This window comes from Halichoerus grypus, chromosome 11 (assembly GCF_964656455.1).
Source record: "Halichoerus grypus chromosome 11, mHalGry1.hap1.1, whole genome shotgun sequence".
Taxonomy (NCBI): domain Eukaryota; kingdom Metazoa; phylum Chordata; class Mammalia; order Carnivora; family Phocidae; genus Halichoerus; species Halichoerus grypus.
This window is the reverse complement of record NC_135722.1, coordinates 100,893,768-100,911,356: the sequence shown is the minus strand read 5'-3', so window position 1 is coordinate 100,911,356 and position 17,589 is coordinate 100,893,768. Positions and strand designations below refer to the sequence as shown.

The 17,589-nt window shown below is 38.8% G+C and overlaps 2 protein-coding genes across 2 annotated transcripts; one reads left to right on the top strand and one right to left on the bottom strand.

Moving 5' to 3' along the window:
* Nucleotides 1-6,527: 6,527 nt before the first annotated feature.
* On the bottom strand, nucleotides 6,528-8,024 carry C11H11orf71 (chromosome 11 C11orf71 homolog). The gene has a single exon (XM_036088207.2). It carries the CDS (start codon nucleotides 7,865-7,867, stop codon nucleotides 7,472-7,474), a length of 396 nt encoding a protein of 131 aa, XP_035944100.2. The 5' UTR covers nucleotides 7,868-8,024; the 3' UTR covers nucleotides 6,528-7,471.
* Nucleotides 8,016-17,589, top strand: RBM7 (RNA binding motif protein 7). Its single transcript, XM_036088201.2, has 5 exons — nucleotides 8,016-8,297; nucleotides 9,193-9,355; nucleotides 9,970-10,057; nucleotides 12,717-12,807; nucleotides 16,041-17,589. Exons 1-5 carry the CDS (start codon nucleotides 8,202-8,204, stop codon nucleotides 16,392-16,394), a joined length of 792 nt encoding a protein of 263 aa, XP_035944094.1. The 5' UTR covers nucleotides 8,016-8,201; the 3' UTR covers nucleotides 16,395-17,589.

Genomic DNA, 17,589 nt, shown 5'->3' with positions numbered 1-17,589 from the left:
GGGAGGGAGAGAGAGAGAGTGAGAGCAGGGGGTAGGAGCAGAGGGGTAGGGACAAGCAGACTCCATGCTGAACATGGAGCCCGACAATGTAGGGCTCCATCCCAGGACCTGGAGATCATGACCTGAGCTGAAATCAAGAGTCAGACGCTGAACCGACAGCCACCCAGGGGCCCCAGTTTTATTTTTAAATGTGCCAGCAAAATTAAGTGGAGAAAATAAGCCACAGAACATGTTTAGTATAATACCATTTATCTTGTTTTAAAGCAGGTAAGACAATTCTATGTTCCACTTAGAGATACACTAGGGGTACATGTGTAATAAAAGTCATTTTTGAAAATAAAGGAGGGAATGCAAAATACCAAATTCAGGACAGTGATTACTCAGGAAGTGGTATGAACACAAGGTTATCAAAGCAAGGTAAACAGAAGGGATTTTAAATGTGGGGCAATATTTTACTTAAGTTGGATGGTAAGTACATGGGTATTGGTTGCATTTTACTTCTTCTGTTTTGTACGTATTAAATATTGTATAATGCATCTTTTTAAGAAAAAAAACCCTTAACTGTTAGCCAAAGAAAACCCCATGCTGGATTTGGCCACGGGCTGCCGGTGCGCTACCCTAGCATGATAAGTAGTAGAGCATAGTTCCCAAGTGAATGGGCTCTGAGTCAGGCTGCCTGATCATATTTGAATCCCCATTCCACCACTAAATAGTTTTGTGCCCTTGGGCAGATAATAAAATTCTCTGCAAACTAAGGCACACAGATCAAACCTAGCCCTTTGCCAATTTTTACATAGCCCTCCAACTAAGAACAGTTTGTACATTTTTAGAAATGATTTATTTATTTATTTATTTGAGAGAGAGAGAGAGAGAGAGAGAGTGAAGGGGGTGGGGAGAGGTAGAGGGAGAGGGAGAGAGAGAGAATCTCAAGCAGACTCCCAGCTGAGCATGGAGCTGGATGCAAGGCTCAATCTCAGGACCCTGAGATCAAGAGTTGGATGCTTAACCAACTGAGCCACCCAGGTGCCCCATGTACATTTTTAAGTGGTTGGAAGAGGGGCGCCTGGGTGGCTCAGTCGTTAAGTGGTTGGAAGAACTACCCTCAACCACTGTTGCTGAACTATGAATGGCTTTGGAAATTAGCTTTTGCTGCAGACTTGATAATGTTTCTCAGTGAATTAAGTCTAAAGCTGTAAGGCAAAACAGCACTTACACACCAAATTTATACTGTGGTAATCTCCACAACTAGCATTGTTTGAATCACAAGCAATCTCAAGCTGTTTTATGTACTTCCTGTGCTGTTAAAAAGTTAAGAAGCAGGATCTCCATACCCCCACAAATTTGTAGTAGACATATTTTCTGAGTTCAAACTACAGCTCCAACAGTGTCTCTTGGACCTGGATGTGAGTGCAAAAAAAATTTCCATATCTCAAAATCCATTCAACTGTGCAATTGCGGAGCTTCCACCTTCAATTGGAAGCAATTAATCTGCAACATAATGACATACTAAAAGGCAAATATCAAGAGAAAAATTTAACAGAATTGCATAAATGCCTTCCAAGCAATGAATATGCTCAGTTAAAACCATATACTCATGTACCAATATCAGGATTTGGCACTACCTATGGAAAGAATATTTCAAAGACATTTTCAAAGATAAAATATATAAAATCTTACTAAAAATCAGCATTAACAAATGAGCATTTGCTATTGACTTTGATGATAGGGAACACGAACTTTGAACTTGAGTAGAACGAAATGTCCCCCCACCCCCACCAAAAAGAGTTCTATCTTTGCCTTAATAGTATAAGCATCACCAAAAAATGTATCAACTATTAGATTTTGAAATTCATCAATACAAATTTTGTGGAAATTTGTTTTCTCTCGTTACATAAATGCCTCAGTACCCATGTACTTACCATCCAACTTAAGTAAAATATTGCCCCACATTTAAAATCCCTTGTTTACCTTGCTTTGATAACCTTGTGTTCATACCACTTCCTGAGTAATCACTGTCCTGAATTTGGTATTTTGCATTCCCTCCTTTATTTTCAAAAACGACTTTTATTACACATGTACCCCTAGTGTATCTCTAAGTGGAACATAGATTTGTCTTACCTGCTTTAAAACAAGATAAATGGTATTATACTAATTATACTAACTAATACTCGTTACATAATAGCCTCAGTTTTGCCCCTTGGTCTGCAAAGTCTAAGATATTTACTACCTGGGTCTTAACAGAAAAATTTTGCCACCTCCTGTCATACAATGATTGTAAGGATTAAATAAAATAATCCTTGGGAAAGTAGTTGGTGGCAACCTGGTATACACTAAGCTCTTTCCTTTTTCTTTTCTCATCATCTATTTTGGACATAGAAGCTTTTCCACGTTTTAAAAATTACAAATGGGGCATTTTAAAGTGCATTAAATATTTATGTGCATAAATATTTGTCCTCATCTTGGATTAGGATTAATCTTCAGGTTATATTCCCAGAGGCAGATTGATTTTAAATTGAGGTAAAACCTTTAAACAAAACTTATTTTGTCTTACCATATTACTCTTATCTGCCCAGATAACTGGATAATTTTAGACTAAGGGGCCTACAATTTCTGCCCTTGTCTTCCTGGAATGCTCCACTTTTGGATTTTGATTCCAAGAAGAGATAGCCTACGTGAAGTTCATTCATTCATGTAACAGGCATTCATTAAATATCTACTCTTTGGGTAATAGGTACAAGTAAACATAAAAATAAATTTATTTTTTTAAGAGATTTTATTTGAGAGGGTGAACGAGAGAGAGAGAGAGAGAGAGAGAGAGACAGCATGAGCCAGGGGAGGAGCAGAGGGAGAAGGAGAAGCAGACTCCCCGTTGAGCAGGGAGTCCGAGCCCGGGACTCCAGGATCATGACCTGAGCCAAAGGCAGACGCTTAATGACTGAGCCACCCAGGCACCCCTAAAAATAAATTTAGACATGTCGTCTGCTCTCAGGGAGCTTCAAGGTAGTAGAGGAGGTAAGACATGGATTATAACTCTATCCCTGGAGGCAGGTGTTAAGCTTCTCCCCAAATACATGAATGGAGGATGAGGGAGGGGGCTCCACAGAAAAAAAAAACCAAGGTGCTCTTAGAGGATAAATAGTTGCTTAATAGACAGAACATCCCATATTCTCCTCATGTTTCCAGCTCTCAGCGTCAGTCCGGTCCATTTTTTGCTTAACCTTGTTAAAATGGGTGTGTCCTTTGTAATGTAAAGAAACTGGACCAATCTGGATGGATAGAAGTTTAACTGGCAGAAAATGAGAAGTACAAACGATTTAGTTAAGGGGACTAGAATAGGCATAGGCACAGCGGCAGGAAAGAACAGCAACCACGTGGGCACATTATGAAAAAGAAGGCTGGCAATGTAGCCTGGTCAGATTTTGTAAAGTCTTAAAAGTCAGTTTGTGGAGTCTGCAATTTTTAAGAGTTGCATTGCTTCAGTTACTCTCAGGTCTTTGGGAAGCTGAAGGCAGTATTTTCTTCTGATTTAGAAGTGTATTTTGAAGAAGGGCTGTCTTCAGATATTCCAGTGAAGCTAACAGCCAAGTAAATCATTACATTTTAAAAAAAGATTACATTATTAGCATGCTTAAGAAGTAAGTTTCATCAGGGGATGGTCCTAATGCCTTCCCTTAGTGACATTGCCAGTCTTGATCCTCAGTGGCTGGGGAATCTGCAGCTGCATGCTTGCCTCCCTCCTCACACCGACTCACCAAAGACAATGATGGGTACCAGTCATCATTTGGAATAAAGATGGGATTGAATCTTATCAAACCACGAGTGAGGAAACCAATTTGCCTGACTAATAACATTCTGGAAACTTAGCAAATTCTGCTACATTATATAAAAGTCCATTTCTAATACCTGACGTGGGGAGCCAATGAAACTTCTTAAGTAAGGCCGCATACAGAATTATGTTTCTGTAGAACTGAGGCTCATCGGGAAGAGAGGTAGTATGCAAAAATTTTAACCTTATGGACAAATAAATTTGTGAAACCCTGGTGAAAATGAAGTTAAACAGCTTTCTTTTTCTAAAGGAATTATCAGAACATTTAACATATTATTATACATCATGACTCCCTAACAAGGTGATAAAACATGTACCACTTGTCATATGTATTGATCTCGTCTTTCTACAAAGAAGTATCTTATATTTCTAAGCTGTACCTTAGCAGGATCTGGATTCACTGAAGGAATGAAAGACAAACAATTTTGCTCGCAAGACAGCCAAGCCTCTGACCATCAAAAGTTAACTTACTCATCCTTCCTGTAGGACTTTCCTCCCTCCTTTCCTTTCTTTCCAAGGTACCCTGCTTTAGAGGTAAGGCTTATCACGAAATCCAGATACTGAGGGAAAGTCTCCTGGCCTCTTTTTTCTATATCCCTAGTGGGCATTCTTTTTAAGAGCTTTAGTGCTGATGAATAAAGTAAATATTCTAATAGGACTCCACTTCAACACATGCTAGTCAGTTACTATGATATGATAAATACGAGACAATAAAAAACAAACAGGAATTTACAATTTTTTTTAAACTAACATTAAGTATTGATTTTTTGGACAGTTTTTTGTATTACTCTTAGAAACTGCATCTATTTTAGAATGCCAACATGCTATACTTCACTACTGATGTTAAATATTTATTTTGTACACTAACATTTTTAATGACATGGACTGCTCTTGGGAAAACTTTGTCCCTACTTCAAGGTAATTTCATTGACAGAGGTTTACATTGGTTCTTGCTTCCATGATATGGTCTTTGTGACTCATTGTAACTTGGACACTAGCACAGATGCTAAGGAGAATTTAGATATTCATTGGCTCAGATTTTTTTTTTAAGATTTTATTTATTTATTTGAGAAAGACAGAACGAGAGACAGAGAGCACGAGAGGGAAGAGGGTCAGAGGGAGAAGCAGACTCCCCACTGAGCAGGGAGCCCCATGTGGGACTCGATCCCGGGACTCCAGGATCATGACCTGAGCCAAAGGCAGTCACTTAACCAACTGAGCCACCCACGCGCCCTCATTGGCTCAGATTTAAAATGATGGAACATTTATGTGAACAAGGGTCTCCTCCTGTCAAAGCACAATAAACCACACAATTTTTTTCTTTTTTTTCCTCTGGCACATATACACTATTATTCAGTCAAAGCCCTACTCCTGATGATCTCACACCTAAACAAACAGAAATGAAATCACTCCCCTTAGGTCTTCCTTTTCTCATGTGCACTTTTATGCCAGGACCCGTAGCACCCTCTTCCACTCTCGCGTCCTGGTTTGTACAGTAAATATGGTCATCCTGTGTATTATACCTCATTTTCCTCTTCTCATCCTGTTCTCCATTTCCAATTTTAACAAGTTTATTTTTTAAAGTACAGAATTAATAGGTTAAATGGGGGAAGATCTAAGAAGACATAATCCTATTTCATACTTGATAGTATTCAGCCTCTCTCTGAAGTTTTTGGCTGAACTTACCTTGTGAGGTGTTATTTTTCACTATTAGGAATCTCTAAGTTTTATGAAAACACTTCTTACCTTTAGCCTTAATTTTATTATTCTTCCCAGTCTAAAACTTGTTAACATACAGATTTGGGATTCCTTTCTCAACTACAGGTTTTTGTAATGCCCAGTCTAAGGCACCCATCGTATATTATCAATTAATCTTTTAGGTTAGAAGAGTATTAGATATATGCTACCTTTGAGAGAACTGAGAAAATAGTTACTCAAATAACTTTTTGTATGGCATGGTTCAAATGAGGAAACTGGATGAGAGCTGCAAGGCTCCATCATTGACTAGCCGTATGACCTTGGAAAGTTTACTTCATCTCTTTGTGCCTTGGTTTCTGGGCAATAAAATGAAGTATGATATCTCTCTTATGGGCCACTGTGAGAATTAAACGACATATATAAAGCTCCACCAAAGCAGAGACGTTATTGAACTTGTTCACCACTTTATTCTAAATGCCTAATACAGGTCGTATCAGGCACAGAATAAGTTCTCAATAAATATCTGAATAAATAATGAATAAAAGCCTCTACAACATTGCCTTACACATACCACTCAATAAAACATAGCTGTTATTATCCTTCCAACCGTTTTTTCTATGACCTGGTTTCCAGATCTCTCACCATATTAATCACTCTCTTAGGGAAGCTCTTGGATTTACCAACATTCTTCTTCAGATGTGGTTCTAACAATTCAATACTGTGTGGTATGTGGTAATTTTGCTTTACCTGATCATAATTATACACAAGAGTCCACTGGGAAAAAGCTAGTCTACCTGCTTACAGAGAGTTGGCACTTAAAAAACCCCACTAATTTTCTCCCCATACCACCCTTTAAACCTTAGGAAATATATGGTTAAGAGAATAAAAATATCAGAAAATAAGGAGTGACCAGCCAGGTAGGAGAACCAGGATAGTACAGTATTATGGAAAGCCACTGCAACCAATGCTATTGTTATCACTGCACGTAATGAACAGTCCAGTGTGGTGATTACCTATTGATTTACTTGCCTCCCTATCTAGAACACATTCCTTGACTGTAGCTTATCCACAGTGCTCACCACTGGGAACATCTTCAAATATTGTTGAATGGCTAATGAATAAAAATAAACAAGAACGTTTGGGGAAGATGCTACAGTGAATTGATGAACCGCTTCCTAACAGGAGACTGTAAGCCTCAATTATCCACCATTGTATTTCGGGACAACAGACTCAGATTAAGGAAACTGGGATTGAATGCTAATAATAAAATGACAAATAGAAATGTAAAAACTCATTTGGAGCCTTTGGCAAAAAAAGAAATGAAACTGGCTTAATAATGTGAAAAAGCAGCAAAGTTTAGGTTTACTTTTGTTTTTAGTATGACTGAGACTGGAGTTTGTAGATATTCCTGAAGAAAAAGTGGAGGGAGATGGAAAAGGGATACAGACAAGAGGATTGGATAAGCCTCAGGCCCTACGGAAGAATAAGCCAGGGGAGTAAAAAGAAGCATTTCCTTTTCACCAACAGAAGTAAACATAATGGCAATAGTCTGGGGTAGAGAGGTAGGCCGTTTCCAATTACAGGTAGGAGAATCTGCCAGGGTGGGAGATACGGTTCGTGGAAAGCAGAGAAATTTGGGTCCATTGTTGGGATGGAGTGCACGAGGGGTGAAAAAATGATTGCCGACCTCTGGGAAGGGTGGTTCAGCTTTGTGACTAAGAAAATCTCTTCTACCTCCCTCCTGATTTAATCACGCTGGCCGCCTAAAACCATCGGAACTCAGCAGTAAGGAGAAGTTTCCTCTGTACTAAGCCGTATTAACAGGACTCCTACGTGTTTTTATATTAAGATGAAAATACATCCCTCTGAAAATAAGACTGCCCAGGCACCAAGGAAGGATTTTAGAGAGGCCTCGTTTACAAGCGAATCGAGGGGCAGGGGGAGGTATTAAGCCGAGAGGCGGGCTGCGATAGCACTTCCAATGGCCATCAGCCGCTGCTGCAGCAGGCTCCTCAGGAGATCCAGTTTAACCCCGGGGGTCGGATACGGCGAGAATCTGGTCTGGCGGCTCCGGTTCCGTCCATCAGGTTCCCTTCCCGTTATAAAGCGGGTCGGGCTCCGGCCGCCCCCACTCGTCCGACGGCTCTCGGTACGAGCGCTCGGCCGCAGGGCCTGCCGAGGAGTGGGTCCTGGAAGAATAGCCTCGGGCCTGGCAACGAGGAAGCTGTCCCCGGAGACCATCGCCAGCGCTAAGGCCGACGGGCTGAGGTCGCCGTGGGACGCGCGGTAGGCCACCCCGGTCCTTTGATCGCCGGCGGACAGGGACACATTGTTCGGCGCCATCTTCAAACACTGCCCGCAGTGTTTGTTACGTCCCTCGGTCAAGGTGGGCCCTTTGCGGCTCCACAGATCAGTCCAGGCCGTCTCGAACGCCGCCACGGCCTACATGTGAGGCCATAACTGCAGCCGCGGCCGACCAAGGAGCCGCCTCTCACCGGCGTTCTCCTCGCGAGCATGCGCAGCGCGTCCGCGCACCGCGACGCCGGCCGGGAGCGAGCGTGATTGACGTTTACGTCCGTGACGCCCGGGAGGGCAAGGACGTGGGGTTTCCGAGAGTGCGCAGTGAGTGCGACGGCGACGACCCCCTCGGCCTTTTTAGGGAGGGGGCGACGCTGAGATGGGGGCGGCGGCGGCGGAGGCGGATCGCACTCTCTTTGTGGGCAACCTTGAAACTAAAGTGACCGAGGAGCTCCTCTTCGAGCTTTTCCACCAGGTCAGTAGCCGACGGCAGGCTTTTCCTTTCGCTATGCGGCTCCCATACGGCCCGGTCCGACGGCCATGCCCGCCTTCTTGGGGAAAGGGGGTCTGGGGGTCCGGGCGCCCGACGGGTGGGCCGCTTGGGGCCGGAGGTCCACTGGGAAAGTGAGGCGCTCGCTGGGTGTCGCCTTATGGGAAGAAGCCTAGTCCGTTCACCTCAGGGTGGTGGAGGCTTCCTCGGTGAAGCATTCCCGAGGTAAAGATTCAAGGATCCTAAGGGGCACGGTATGTGTGGGTTCTTCGTGGAGCAGGGCTTTTTCCTATTCCTTTGCTCATCTTCCTTCCCCTTAACGCACTTTGTCTTCGGTTTATCTGGCTAATTAGATTTCAGTTGCTTGGTCAGTATCTGTTTCCATTTAAGTTTTTTTTTTTTTTAATTAATTGCAGCGTTAAAATATTTAAAATCGACTACATAGAACAGCAGACTCGTAGTGTTTCTGTATTCGAATCTGCATTAAAATGTGTTAAAAATTCAGAATTTCTTGTTCTTTCCAGTTCCATTCTCTAACAACTGGTAATATTTGGTTAATCAGTACAAAAGTGAATTTTTAGTCCAAGGAAACCACTTTCTCTAGCTCTTGATAAACGGTACCTGGAGTGGGAAAGTGATGGATGTCGGTCGCCTTGTTAAAAAGCCACATGAAATGTAAACTGAGTGACTGTTTCCAGTTCCTTATAGGCTTCCTTCCCCAAATAAATGAGTCAAGTGTTCAGTCATATCTATAGAACCTTTAACTGAGTTGGAAATCCCTGTGTGTCCATTTTTTAGACTTTTCCTGGTTACGTTTCTGTTGTTTTTAAACTTCCTCATTTAAATTCTGAAGACTTTCTTTTTCTTTTTTTGTTTGTAGGCTGGACCGGTAGTAAAAGTGAAAATTCCAAAAGATAAGGATGGTAAACCAAAACAGTTCGCATTTGTGAATTTCAAACATGAAGTATCTGTTCCTTATGCGATGAATCTACTTAATGGAATCAAACTTTTTGGGAGGCCCATCAAAATTCAGTTTAGATCAGGTAACTGTTCAGTTACTGTTTAGGGAGACGGGTTTTTTGCTGCTTTGTTCTTTGTTTTTAATTATTCAATTTTTAAAGAACCTCTTGTTGGATGAAAATACCTTAAGCTTTGTGGGTAGTAAGCTTTATATATCCCTGAAACTAGATAACGTTGACAACATGGATTTTGAAAATTGTCATTTTAAAATTGAGTTTGGGTTACTAAAAAGAGCGTAAACTTTGTTGTTAGGAAGACTTGGGTTTGGGTTCCTGCTCTGAAAGGAGTGAGGTTGTTTTCTAAAAATACTTTTCCTGGCTGCTTTGTGATTTACATTTACAAATTTTGATTCTGGATCATGTGAGGATGAAACTTTCCATGTATCCAGTTAAATTTAGTGTGTTATGGCCAGATTGGATATTTGTACATTGGATAGTACTTATTTGGAACCCTTTGTTTTGGATATATCTGATAATAAACACATAATTTTCATTCTGATGAAACTGTAAAGCGGTCTAGTGAAATTTGAAGTTTTCTCTTGTAGCTTCAGTCTACCTTTTTGGCATGATTTGGGGTAGGAGGGATAAAATTTCAACTTGTTCTATCAAGGATAATTTCTCAAATTACTTCATTTTAGGAAGTAGCCATGCCTCACAGGATGTCAGTTTGCCATATCCCCAGCATCATGTTGGAAACTCAAGCCCTACCTCTACATCTCCTAGCAGGTAATATTTTGGACCTATTGTTAAAATCATTTATTGGAAATTTTTTAGTTAGTGATCTCAAAACATACTGAGGGATTTGTTTCCTCCTTTAAGCTCCTACCTCTTTATTTTTCTGCTATATTATATTTTGGATTATAATTAGGTATCTATTTTAAGGGGACTACAGACAGACATATATAGTACCCCTAAAATAGATATATATGTACATATAATTATGTTCATTTGTGAAGACATATACCCACAGCCACATATTTAATATGTAACTGAAAATTTCCCAGAACATTACTTATTCTCTACTTTCAGTATACTCTATTTTCTATTTTATTTTCTTTTAAAAATTCACATTAGTTTTGACCATTAATTTGTTGTTACTTGCAGTTTAAAAATACCTATCAGTAACAGACTGGTGGACTAAGAGTTTATAGAATTGGATTCTAGGTCTGCCTCTCCGATTGTGTAAACTTGAAGTAGTCTCATTTCTCTGGTCCTGTCCTTCCATTTGTAAGGAAAAGCTGAATTGAATGCTTTCCAGAGTCTCTTCCAGCTACTAAGGGTTAGAAAAGGTACCATGTTTATACTAAATAATTGTATTTGCTTTGGGAAGCATGATATTTTACCAGGGACATTTTTTCCCCTGGTTTATCGGTAGAGCTATTCATCAGTCATAATGGGCTTCATTCAGGAAAGAGTCAACAAATATCTGTCATGTGTCAGGTTCTTCACCAAGTCCTTTGCATTTATGGTTTTATTTCTCACAGCAGTCTTAGGAGGTAGGGATTATTGTTAGTTCTACCTTGTATGTGAGGAAAATGAAGACTGACATTAACTTGCTCAAGTTTGAACTGCTCATGAACAGTGGGCTGGGATTGAAACCCAGGCATTGTGACTGAGCCCCAGCCACTGTCATAGGCTGCATAGTGAAGCTTAAAAGTCTATAGGAAGATACATATATATTTTGCGACTGCCTGTTTTATTTTGCGACTACCTGTTTAATAAGTTCTCTAAAGAAAGCATAGAATGTGCTTGGAGAAAGGTTTAACAAGGAGAGATGATATAAATGAATGAGGAACTAAAAGAGGCAGATGTATCTAGATCATAATGAAGGAAAAATGGAGTAGTAGATAATGTTGGTGAAGTAGAAAGAGGGTCTTTCTTACAGACCATAGTTAAGATTTGGGAATTTTCTCCTAAAAATGGTAGAGACACATTGAAATGTTTTCAGTAGGATAGTAACAAGAACAGGTTTGTATTTTAATAAGTTGTTTGGTTGCTGTGGGAGAATGGCTCATTGGAGGGGACAAGGCTGAAAATAGACCAGTTAGGAGGCTATTGGTAGCTAAGTATTGCTATTAGTAGCAAGATAGCAAGGAAGTTACTAGGGTGAGGTTGTTGGTTTGGATTAGGGTGGTGCCAGGATGTGGAGCGAAGTCGCTTCAGTATGAAAAGATAACTGGAAAGTAAAATTTCCAAGAAAGAATAGTGTAAAAATGGTACCTCTTAGCAACCTTCTTGCCAACTGAAATTGTGTTTAAATACTTCTCAGCACATTTGGAACTTGAAGCATCTCAAACCACTTTTGTAGAAGCTTCAAAGGTATCTCAGGTGGAGGAAAAAAGTTTACCTATCTGAGAATTTCTTTGGAAAAAAATATACAAGTAAATAAGTTGTTTTTAATTTAAGGCTACAGTGCACATCGTTTTTGTTTTCTTAAAAGGAAATTTATACTTTTTACCCCTTTAACATACACGTGTCTAACCTGATTTAAGAAAACCCAAAATGAAAAGATCTAAACTATGAGACAAATCAGTTAGTGATTTGATGCTGAGTATTTTAAAATAAAATTAAAGCACTTGCTAAAGTGACTTTTTCTGTAGAGCAAGCTACTTTTTTAAGAATTGAGGAATAAGGTATAATTCTTTAAAATTAATATCCTATTTATGTTTAAGAACTCTTAATTCCTTGCTCCCCCAGACCTGTTCCTCTCCCTGTCACAGTAAATGTCCACGTAATTGCTCAAGCCAAAAATCTAGATTTTATCCTTTATTTTTCTTTTTCCCTCATCTATCATATCTAATCAACCAAATCCTTTTCATCTTAGTTTTCAACCTAGGCCTCTGCACTAGTCCTGGGATTGACAGGTTTTTTTTTGTTTTTGTTTTTTCTATGAAGGGCCATATAGTTAATGTTTCAGACTTTACAGGCCATGCTTTTTTTCTTCTTTTTCTTTGTCATTGTAATACTACATAGGTAAAACAGACACAGGAGAGTCAGAAAAACGGGGTTTGGCCCACAGGCTGTATAGCTTGCTCACCCCTGTGCTAATTCTTCCCTCAGCTGGAATGGTTTGCCTCCAAGTAATCTTGTTACTTAGTTTTCACTTCAAATGTGTCTCCTTTTTAGAGAGACCATCCCTGACCAGCAGAGCTAAAATAGAACCCCTATCTCTCTCCCATTACTTGCTTTTTAATCAATTACTGTATCACTTGTAACAAGGTGAAGTTGTTTTACTGTCTGAATCCTTACCCTTATCCCTGAGAGAGCAGATAGATACCTTGTCTTTCTTGTTTATTCCTACCTTTGACACTGTGTCTTGCTCATGATTGGTATGTAGTAAATACATGTTAAACTGATTATATGTTGGTTTTCTTATTTTCCACAGGTATGAAAGGACTGTGGATAACATGACTCCATCAGTACAGATAATTCAGAGATCTTTCTCTTCTCCAGAAAATTTTCAGAGACAAGCAGTGGTAGGTTGATATTTCTCTTCTCTTATTTTTTTTTTTAAAGATTTTATTTACTCATTTGAGAGAGAGAGACAACCAGAGCACAGCAGGGCAGGGGCCGGGGTGGGGAGGGGCAGAGGGAGAAGGAGAAGCAGACCCCCTGCTGAGCTGGGAGCCCGACTGGGGCTTGATCCCAGGACCTGGAGATCATGACCTGAGCTGAAGGCAGATGCTTAACCGATTGAGCCACCCACGCGCCCCTTCTTTTTTTTTGTTTTCTTTTCCTTTCTTTTTTTCTTTTTAAATAAAGTAATAATTTCTTTTATTAAAAAAACTAGCACAGGGCGCCTGGGTGGCTCAGTTGGTTAAGCGACTGCCTTCGGCTCAGGTCATGATCCTGGAGTCCCGGGATCGAGTTCCGCATCGGGCTCCCTGCTCTGCAGGGAGTCTGCTCCTCCCTCTGACCCTCCCCCCTCTCATGTGCTCTCTCTCTCATTCTCTCTCTCTCAAATAAATAAATAAAATCAAAAAAAAAAAAAAAAAAAAAGCACATATTTTTGTTGTGCTATTTACTTTACAGGTACAGACAAGCTGGTCTCTTAGTAGCCATGAAAAATACCATGCAGTCTTCTACAAATAGAATAATTTCTAACGTATTACCTAAAAAGTTAGTTTCGTGATGAGTAAATTATCAAATTCTTGAATTTAAAACAAATTAGACCTTGATTAGCATCTACTAGTGCTAGAACTGGGGTTACCCAAATGTCTAGACTAAGCCTTTAAGTAGCTTACACACACACACACACGCACGCACGCACACACACATAAATGAAGTCCCTACAAAAATAAAAATAGTTACAATGTATTGATTAATTAATATGTGTCAGGCAATATCACCTAAAAGTGTAACATATATTATTTATTCTTCAGGGTAACTGAGATATATTCCCTGTTATATAAGAAAATTAAGGTTTAGAAAGGTCATAAAATTAGCAAAGGCAGGACTGAGATTAAGTTGCAGCCTGCTAAAATTTGAAACCATGGAGTGTTACACAGAAAATTTAATGAAAAAGAGCAACACAACATAATTAAAATAGAAAACCCAGAAAATCATGATTAGGTTAGTGAATAAAGTATCACGTATGATAATTATGCAGTGCAACAGAATACGATGTACACTTGCAAATACAATTCAGTTTATGAAGTTTTCAAAATTTGTCACAAGAAGTCTTTTGTCTTACAAAGACAAAAGCAGAAGTTGTAATTGCTTTTACCAGTGATTTATGTACTTGGAGGGTTTTAAACTCAGCTTCTCAAAAAAATCTCAAAAATAATCACATTTGATATATTGAATGCTTGCTGAAACCTTAATTCTTTGAACACCGAGTCTAAATTTATCAGCCAATTAACAATATTATGCTACAACTTGCATCTCTTTCACAGCTGTAAAATAAAATTTATCACTCATTTACTTTCCTCTACAAATAAACTAAAACACACTTCTTGAGACATATTTGTTGGGTCTAAAGGTCGCTTATAACTGAAGTTAAATAATGTCTCTAGAGGTTGTGCAAAAATGTTGACCAAAACTCAGACATCTTCAAGAAAAACCCAAAAAAACTTAGAATGTTCAAACAGGGGTGCCTTGGTGGCTTAGTTGGTTAAGCATCTGACTCTTAATTTTGACTGAGGTCATCTCAGGGTTGTGAGATCGAGCCCTGTTTCCGGCTCTGTGCTCAGTGGGGAGTCTGCTTGATATTCTCTCTCTTTCTCTCTCTGGCCCGCCCCTACTTGGGCATGCATGTGCACTCGCACGCGCTCGCTCACTCACTGTCTCTAAAATAAATGTTTTAAAAAATGTTCAAATGATTTTTAAATAATATTCTAAGTTTTAGTTAGACTAGCATGATCTCTGTAGGTTGATCACCCATTTTGATTTTCACTGGGCTGAAAAACATATTTAACAGATTGAAGATAAATAGAAGAACTGCATTTCACATTTGTATTTTTCTTCAGCCGTTGTTGGGGGTGGAGGGTGTATGTGTGTGTTTCAAGGACTGGAAATTTATTCTCTGATATTCTTGCAGCCTATGCTGAAGGGCTTCTTATCATACATTCTCCTTAATGCTTAATAACAGTACTTGAATATATTGGAGTCTTTGACCAGTTTCCTCTTGATTTCCATTTTTTCTGTAATAATGAGACTGAGAATAGGCTTAAAATCTTTGGTGTGTTTTACTGTTCCATCTTTGTCTCCAGTCTTTCATTTTTTTTGTTTTGTCACCAAGTCCTTTATTTTTTTCCTTTTCTTGAATTGATTTCTTCTTTTTTTCTTTGCCCAAATCACAGTGTTGGCTTGTGACCCCTCACCCTTTTGCAGGTCTGCAAAATAAAAATATAAGTGAAATAAAGTAAACTTGAGGGACCAATATAAAGGGATGTCAACTTTTATGTAAATACCACATATTTTTCTCATTCTGGTATAGGCTACTTAAAAAAATCATCACTGGCTAACGCTTATCCACAGGCAGAATTGGGGACCACTGGGCTAGTCAGTTCGTACTTGTCTCTGTTTTCTCTTCACTAGCCCATCTCACATCTCACAATGTTTCAAAATGAATGTTATAATCCTGTTTCGGTTATCTTCCTGGTAATTTGATTTTCTTTCGTTTGCAAGATAAAGTCTGAATTCTCTAGCCTACTTACAAGGCACTCCCATCATCTGATGCCAATAAACCTTTCTAGCCTAACTCCATTATTCATTGCTTATGAGATCTGTTATCAGTCAGAATTTTTGCTATTCTACAAACTCATTGTTTCCCTATTATCTTTATGCAATTTCCTTTCCTTGGTATACTTCCCCCTTAAAATATTCCATCCATACTTTTAATACTTAGATAAAAATGCCACCTTCGTGAAGCCTTTCCTAATGATCCTGAGCTCTTGGCTCTTTATGTGTTCGTTAGACAATGATTTACATTATAATCATTTGTATGACCTCTTCCCTTCTAAGTTGTATTCTTGAGGGCAAGGAGTAGTAGTTAAGTACAAATAGCTTACAGGTATACATTGGAATGAACAAAGCCATTGTATTTTTTTTTTTTACTTTGAGTTCTGTTTAACCTAAGATCTATATGGGCAAGAGTAATTTAGCTTTTCCATCATTATCTGTTTGGTTCACTGTGACTAAATATATATCGGCTTTGATACCTAGAAATACTTGCAGTTAACATGTCCTCCTTTTTGTCTTCTCTTAGATGAATAGTGTTCTGAGACAGATGTCCTATGGTGGGAAATTTGGTTCTCCACATCTGGATCCATCAGGATTTTCCCCATCACATAGTCATAGTTTTAACCAATCTTCAGGCTCCCAGTGGCGCCAAGATACGCCATCCTCACAACGTAAAGTCAGACAGAATTCTCATCCCTACATCCCGGATCGACATTATAGCCGTGAACAGCGGTACACTGACCATGGGTCTGATCATCATTACAGAGGAAGCAGGGATGACTGCTTCAGTGAGGATAGGAATCCCGATGGCTGGAGCCACGACTATGATAACAGAAGAGACAACAGCCGAGATGGAAAATGGCGTTCATCTCGACACTAACAAGTGTTAAAAGGACGAAGTTGTTATAGGGTCATTCTAGGTCCTTTTGGCTAAATTGACCTGGAAATGTTTTGTTAAACCTACAGAGCAGCTTTACAAGTTGCCACGTTTCTTTTTAAAATTTTTAAAACCTATACCTACGGTCTAATACAGAAATAAGGGTTGTGGTTACAGTTTTACTACATTAATAACCTTTCACCTCAGGGTTTTATGAAGAGGAAAGGGTTTTATGCAAAAGAAAATGCCACAATTCCTAATCATTTTAGACAAATGAGGAAGGAGGATGTATTATATGTGTTGGTTGTATTATAAAGCAAATATTTTAATTATCTGTTATCTTTTTGTATTGCAGGAAGTTTCTTGTTAGTGAATCAGATTTTGGTGTGTATAATAGAAAACATTCAAGTTCTGATAGTCTGAATTGACTATCAGTATTTTGTTAAATGAGAAAATGTAATTTCAGTGATTCATTTTACTAACATTTTACGTAGAAAGCTTATTGGTAAAGTTTGGGGATAAATCATATTTGACTTCTTAGAGAATTTTTAGTGTAAGTTCTGTGACATGGTCTTTTGAATTTTACTCTAATTGAACATAAAATTGTAAATTTATACATGCTATCTCATTCTAAAATTTTAGAATTTGCTCATTAAGTCATGTTTGATGTATAACTGAAGTCACTCAGGAAGTTAAATATTTTTAAATGTATTTTTTTACATTAAAAATACAGTGTTAATATAAAACCCCCTTTTCAGGAAGAACACAAACGTAAATGCATAGTCAGATAAAAATGGTAAAATGTTTTACTGAAAGTATGCTTTTGTGAGGGGGGAAAAAAAAAAAGGTTCCTGAAGCCTTTAAGTGCTGCCTCTGACACTCAAATTTTAAAAATTCTAACATTTTCAAAGTGCCCAGGACATGTGTATAAGGATACGTTTTATTATGGAGATTGTACAGGTCGCTTTTTTGTTTGAACATTTGAAAGAATTTAGTCTTAAACATTTTCTGATTTAAAAATTTTAAGATCTTGTTTAGCAGAACTTTTGTGTATCAAGATGCTGTTTCTTCTTTGTTGTAGAACTTGTTTATAAAAATATCATTCCTTGAAAATTTTTGATCCTTTTTAGTATTAATCACAGCATTTGTACTCTGTTGCTTTTTAATATATTGAAAACATAAAAAGGACTGTGCCTTA

Bases quoted from the DNA above. Each gene is read 5' to 3' on its own strand.
- C11H11orf71 (XM_036088207.2), bottom strand. From the start codon at position 7,867: ATGGCGCCGAACAATGTGTCCCTGTCCGCCGGCGATCAAAGGACCGGG.
- RBM7 (XM_036088201.2), top strand. From the start codon at position 8,202: ATGGGGGCGGCGGCGGCGGAGGCGGATCGCACTCTCTTTGTGGGCAAC. The intron at 10,058-12,716 runs GTAATATTTTGG...TATTTTCCACAG, and splicing joins ACCTCTACATCTCCTAGCAG to GTATGAAAGGACTGTGGATA. The intron at 12,808-16,040 runs GTAGGTTGATAT...GTCTTCTCTTAG, and splicing joins ATTTTCAGAGACAAGCAGTG to ATGAATAGTGTTCTGAGACA.